Source organism: Pelodiscus sinensis, chromosome 4 (assembly GCF_052426305.1).
Source record: "Pelodiscus sinensis isolate ZL-2025 chromosome 4, ASM5242630v1, whole genome shotgun sequence".
NCBI classification, from domain to species: domain Eukaryota; kingdom Metazoa; phylum Chordata; order Testudines; family Trionychidae; genus Pelodiscus; species Pelodiscus sinensis.
The window spans coordinates 113,104,054-113,110,661 of NC_143055.1; the positions used below are offsets into that span (position 1 = coordinate 113,104,054).

The window sequence follows — 6,608 nt, forward strand, 5'->3', positions numbered from 1 at the left end:
ATAATACAATATTATCCCCGTAAACTGCAGCTTGAACACTTCTCTGCATTGCAGGAGAAACACCCTTCATGAGTCCCCACTTCATAAAGGGAGAAAACACTGCGATCAATAGGAGAGGAAATGAAATGGATATGCAGGCACTCCGAAAATTCATGGGAGTGCGTAAAACTGTAATTTAAATGTATACACGTGTGTGCAAAGCATGTTGGGACCCAACTGAAATTTTGTAAAAAAAAAAATCTATTTTAAAGCCCCCGAGCCCTTGGCTGCAGAACAGAGTATTGGGGTGGGGGAGGCGCGGGTGTTGGGAGCTGCTAGTGTCTCTGTTTGCAGCAGGACATCTGTGAGCTCAGCTGAGCGATACGGATCAGATGCTCAGCATTCCAGCCTTTAGGTCTTTTTTCACACTGGCGCTGACCAATCATTAGCGAGCGCTCATCCTCTCCTTCCCCCTCCCTCCTCAAGCCTCTCCTCTTTCCCAGGAGGGACGAGAGGGGGTCCATCTCCGCCCCCCTCCCCACAGACCGGCGGGGGACGGCCAATGAGAGGGGAAAGCGCTGGCAGACTAGACCGCTGCCTTGAGCATGTGAATGGGGTGGGGAGCGGGCGAAGCAGGGACAGGTGGCGGGGGAATGAGAGAGGGAGCCGTGCATATAAATTGCTACTGCCCTACCTCTGCCACCGGTTGATCCATGGGAGCGAGACGGTGAAGGGCAGCTGTAGACATTAAGGCTGGGTTGATAGGTGTTCAGGAGTGTTGCATTGCCTATTTCGAAGGGCTTGTTTTCACTGCAGCTGGAAGCAGCTCTTGTAAATAGACACACTGTGATTGTACTTCTGTGAAGTTTTAGTAGGTAAGGCGAAATCAGGTGGGCTGGTTCCACTGACAAGTGAATTAACTTTGCTCTCAGTCTGCTTTCAAGCTGAGCCTCCTTTCAGGAGGAAGGAAAGAAAGGCTTTGATTGGACACTAGAAAAACTATTGGAGGGGGTGAATTTTAATGTTTTGGCTTGTGTAATTAAACTCCAAGACGCCTCCCCCCCCCCCCCTTTCATGTCTTGGCAGACGAACGTTCTCTCTCCAGAGTTGCTATGAGTTGAAGCTGCTGTAGTGTCTCTTAATAACTTGTTTTGTTTGTAAGCATGCAACCTGTGCTTCTCTTTCAGTAAACCAGAAGGGTGTAGAGACCTCTTGGAGGTTACAGTATACTTTAAAATGGTTGCCACTAGCAGTCTAAGCAGTAAAAGCACCGCATGCATTTCAGAACTGATACACCAAGGCTTTCACCTTGCAAATGTAACTGGTGAGTATCTTTGACCTTCTCAACCTCCCTGTTTTTACCTTTTTAAAAAAAATAAGGTGGGAGAGGGGTCCATCCCCAAGTGGTGTTCTAGACTATCATTCTGTGCTAGTGAAGGGCTGAGCAGCTGAGCGAAGGTAGTGCTCATGAATTATATGATTTCTGATGGAGGGGGGGAGGAGAACAGATACAGAATGTCATAGAGCAACCTCTAATATTTAGGGTTCTATAATGATCCTCATGGCTAGCTAGAGAAGCAGCAAAGATGATTCTATTAAACTTTTCAGAATGAGTGGAAGATCAGATTTTTGTAATTACTATTTGGTGAGAATTGCTGTGGATTTTCCTGATTCACTCATGTGGCTTTAAACAAATTTATTAACGGTCTTATATTGTTAATGCACTTGCAGTATACTTTGTGGCTTTCAGTAGCTTACTAGGATAAGTAAGCTACTTTCTTCCATGTACCTACTAAAACAATCACCTCACTTGGGAGCCTACTACACTACAGACTGATCACATTAGAAAGCAGATGACCAAGAGTAAAGTTATGCAAACTAGCTTCATGAGTTTGGGGTTGGCTTTTTTTTGGTGGGCATGGGGATTTAACTTTTGTATCCTCCTGAAGTAACAAGCATTAGTAGTCGCTGTGAAATCCTCTCCTTAGTGTGAAACAAAGTAAGGAAAACATTCTCCACCAATACCCATTTGTGAATTACACTGATTAACTTTGCTGAACTTCAAGTGACTGCAGAGTGCTGTTGGTGGAAAAAAATAAAATATGCATAGTTTTAATTCTCATTCATGTAAGAAACACTATGTTGAAACTGTAATATGCTGGCTTGCTTACTATCACTATTTAATACTTCAAGAAAATTCACAGGTATGTTTGTCTGTCTTATGCCAATTACTGGTATGTTACTCTGTTTTCTTCCTCATGTCTTCTTCTGATTGATTCTCCTGCAGACTTTGACTACTGGGATTACATTGTACCTGAACCCAACTTTACAGAGGTGGTGTTTGAGGAGAGAACCTGTCAGAGTTTAGTTAAAATGTTGGAGAACTGCCTGTCCAAATCAAAGCAGACCAAACTTCACTGCTCAAAGGTTCTGATACCAGAAAAGCTAACCAAGAGAATAGCTCACGATGTATTGTGGCTTTCTTCAACTGAGCCCTGTGGTTTGAGGGGCTGTGTTATCCATATCAATTTACAAATTGGAAATGTATGTAAAAAGCTGGATAAAATTATCTATGACCCCAGTGTTGTTCCTACTTTTGAACTGACACTTGTGTTCAAGCAGGACTGTTGCTCGTGGCCCAGTTTCAGGGACTTTTTCTTTACCCAAGCTTGTTTTGCAGCTGGCAGCAAACGTACTCTGATTCTAAGTCCTGGGTTTAGGCTTATTAAGAAAAAACTGTACTCATTGATTGGGACAGTTATTGAAGAATGCTAGAAATCTTGTTGCACATTTAAAACTGCACCTGAGGCCACGAACTAAAATTCACAAGTGGAGTTTGATAACCTGAATTTTTAAGAGGTATCTACACTTTGAGTCCATGCACAGAAACCAGTGTGTTCTGTTTATGCTATGCCAACAATTCAGTGTATAAACCTTCAGGCTGGCATAAGATCTTCCCAGTGCAGTTTATTGCCTGTTTATTTCTGGGTCTGAAGAAAAGGCTGAAACAAGAGGGAAGGAAAGCTAATTTTTTTGTTACTTAAAACTTATAGCTAGCATCTGACTGACCTGTCTTGCAGTCAACCAGGTAATTATTACTGAAACTTTTTAAATATAAAGCTCTTATGCCATAGAATTATTTATATCAGTATAGGGTTATAGTTATGAATATTTTTCACCAAAAACTATGGAGTTCTTATTAAATCATGTTGAGCTAATTAAACTGTGGCTGTCAAACTCCTCTACCCAACTCAAGAAATAAATCTTACCTTTTAAAAGGTACCAGACTGATAAACCTGGTGCAAAAGCAAATATTTTCTTAAGGGTTATGTAGTAAACCTAATTCACTCATTCTGAGGACTATGCCAAATTGCAGTGCAGTTTCAGCAACATGCCCTCTTAAAATTTTGATGTATTTAGGGGCAACTTAACTGACTTCTGTTTCATCTAGTCATTTGAGTTTGAATATTTGCTGTTGTTAAAACTTGGGGAAACAATGCAATTTGGGTCATGACAGTGGATTTAAATTGCTGAAGTAGAAATGCTAAATCATTGTCTTAGAAAACACTTGCCTACCTCATACTCTGTTTTGAAAATGAAATAGGAATGTCTGTCAGGATTCCCTTCTTTTGCTGGGTAGAAAACAACTGCATAATAGGATTTAGTCATGCGCCTTTCTCCAAGTAGAACCAAGAAACACTTTTGTTGGTACTCTTGTTGGCTCCTTTCCAAAGGCTAGAAGATCTCTCTTCTGGCATGTTAATTTTGTAAGCTTTTCTTTTGGTGGTATGGAGGACTGAAGCCCCACTGAAGTGGCCCTCTGGTTCAGGCAATTTCTCCCTTTCTTGATCCTACCCTCTTAATTATCCAAATAGCTAAAGTTTAGCTAAGTGCTCAAACTTATGCTTTATATTGCTGCTCAGTGGTCACTTCTCCCTCCCCCCCTCCCACCCCTCCCCCACTGAAATAGTGATGGCCACTGTAACTCCACTTCTTTCAGAGCCACTATGCAATATGGGAGATCAGGAGGTAAAGGCTTGCCTAATCATCTAGTCTTCTTTTCCCTGCCATGCTTCTTAGCATGTGCCCAGAGAACAGTTACTAAGCAAAAGCTAAAAGGTCCACTGTGTGTCTTGGTTGCTGGCACTTGGTGATCTTCAACAGAAGAGAGAGAAATAGCCTTGGCAGGCAGGAGCCAAATGGCTTAGCTCCTCGCAATCATTCTCTTGTCTTGCAAGTAGTTGAGAGAAATCAACATGTATGAGTCACTTGTGGTACAATTTGACACTTACCACGAGTATGGGTAGAGGAAGGGAAAATGTGTTCTCAATCAAGTTGCATTTTAGGTACACAATGTAACAGGCTTAGGTGGATTACAAAACTGCACTCTTCTAAGATTTAGAAGCTGCCACACCTCTCAGCAATTGAGCCTTTAGCTTACTAAAGCAGGACTAGTGTAAACTGACTTGCTTTGCACTTGTACTGCCTTTTAACGTTCATGCCTTCAACTGTGGTGTCACTGTATTGTTGGATCTCGCTGCACTGATGTATAGATGTTAATCCTCTCTGCCTGACCTGTTCTCTGGCTTGCCTTTCCAGCTTCAAGATAACAATTACTTACAGGCATTGTTCTTGAAACTGATTCCTGTGCAAGGAAACATTTGTCATGACAATAAAAATTTATATTTTTAACTTTTTGAATTTAGGTTGTCTTTGAGATCGTTATTCATATTATGGTAGTGCACGGGAGCTCCAGTCAGACTGGGAACCCACTGTTCTAGGTGCTGTACAATTCCTGCCCCAAAGTAAAGCATAAAACAAGCAACAGATGGCTAGTGGTAGATGAGGGAGTATAAGGAAACAATGAGAGAATGTCATCTGTCCTGAGTTGTTAGCCTTTTTGGTCTGCTCAACCAGATATGTATCACTTTTGCATGACCATAAAGAATGTAACTGGTCGAGAGAAGACCTGCAGTAAGGTTGCTAAGTCAGCAAACAAGGATGATGAGCTTCATTACAAAGGAGGGATGAGTGTCGAGGACGGGGTGACGAGTTAATTACTATGCAATATAAATATCAGGGAATACTCTTGACAATTTGGTTTATGGCAGTGTCCAATATTGTAGACACAAAATGCTGCTTTCATAAATGATACAAAATAATGGCTTAAACTCAAGTGGCTACACTTATATTTGCAACAAGAATCAAATATTACCCTGAATCTTACTAGAGCCAGTGAGAATTGAAAGCCTCCCAACTTGTTTGTGGAGGATAGACAATATCTTCACTAAAGACAACTCACAAGTTTATTCCAGCCAGTTGTACATGGCAGCTGGTGCCTCTATCAAACAACCATGGCAACAGGTGTCTTGGGGGGGTAAGTCTCATTGAGCAGGAATCAACTAGCCATGAAAACCAGTTGCTTCATGTAGAGTGAGGGGGCATGAAGACTGGAAGCATTATTCCTATTGTGGGGAGAAACTCTGGTGTAGTTAGTCCTCCATCTTTCAAAGGCATGTGTCCTTTTTTTTAATATATATCTCTCTTTTTTTAATATCTCTCTTGTAGTAGTTCCTGTAACACTGTGCAAGCTTCAAACACTATATACCACTGTTGCTCGAGCAGTGTGTCTAATCCTTTTATTTTGGCTAAATTCTACTGTGATAAACTGCTTTAATTATGCAGACTACTTTTTTAAAACATGCACAGGTACTTTAGTTTCTATTGTTGCTTCCTATGGGGGCTGGGGATTCTGTTCACTGTAATGTTTGGAAGCAAGCTGCCTTGCGTGCCTGAGGAGGTATATAGTGGAGGCAGTAGTCCTATCTATGAAATAATTGTCAGACTGAGGACAAGATTTGTCAATAAGAAATAAATTTTCCCCTAACACCAGTTAGGTACTGAAGCTGAGACAGATTTATCCATAAAGGAATAATTACATTTGGGGTAATATGTCTTGCAATTTTATAACTGTTTACTGATAGTTGTATAAAACTATCCCAAATTAATCAGGGTTGCCTAGTTCTGTGGATGCAGATAATATTGAATTACATATTTGAGTTACTTTTCCCTTACTGTTGTTGAGTAGCAGTCCTGTTTTCTCTTCCCCCTCCCCAATAATGTGACAGACAAGGTAGGTGAGTTAATGTCTTATTGAACCAACTTTGGTTGATGCAAGAGAGAGGCTTTCAAACTTAGAGCTCTTCAACTTGACAGGAAAGGTTTGACCAACAGAAGTTGGTGTAAGATATTTCCTCACCCACTGTGTCTCCCCAATCTCCTGGGACCAGCATAGCATGCCTGTGTCTCACCAGAACTAGCTTACATTTGGTGGTAGATAAATGGCTCCATTTGATAGGATAAATATTTTTGTAAATCAGGTAAGGTGTTTTATAAGTGCCACCTATCTATCAAACTGGTGTTGTGTATAGGTAAACTACAGGCTAGAGCTCAATCTGGTTTCTTAAAGGAAAAGTATATGGGACAGCTGCTAGTGCTGACCTTACATACTGAAAGCTTCCAGCGTATTAGGGAGAAAATGCTTAGATATGTGAACTGCTCCAAGAAGTCTGACACTTTCCTTTTTCTAAAATTAAAAAGGTACCCTTGTTCCAGAAAGGCAGTAATGC

General features: G+C 41.2%; 1 protein-coding gene across 3 annotated transcripts; it reads left to right on the top strand.

Moving 5' to 3' along the window:
• Nucleotides 1-461: 461 nt before the first annotated feature.
• Nucleotides 462-4,680, top strand: DDIT4L (DNA damage inducible transcript 4 like). Of its 3 annotated transcripts, none has more exons than XM_075929662.2 (3): nucleotides 462-586; nucleotides 1,167-1,303; nucleotides 2,267-4,680. In XM_075929662.2, exons 2-3 carry the CDS (start codon nucleotides 1,216-1,218, stop codon nucleotides 2,752-2,754), a joined length of 576 nt encoding a protein of 191 aa, XP_075785777.1. In that variant the 5' UTR covers nucleotides 462-586; nucleotides 1,167-1,215; the 3' UTR covers nucleotides 2,755-4,680. The 3 variants fall into 3 exon arrangements, with proteins under 3 accessions (XP_075785777.1, XP_025045765.2, XP_006133849.1); XM_025189980.3 differs by having other exon boundaries at nucleotides 491-595; XM_006133787.4 differs by lacking the exon at nucleotides 462-586 and adding an exon at nucleotides 629-854.
• The last annotated feature ends 1,928 nt before the right edge of the window (nucleotides 4,681-6,608 follow it).

Excerpts from the sequence above, each read along its gene's own strand:
- DDIT4L (XM_025189980.3), top strand. Across the intron at positions 1,304-2,266 it reads TCACCTTGCAAATGTAACTG|ACTTTGACTACTGGGATTAC; the intron begins GTGAGTATCTTT and ends ATTCTCCTGCAG.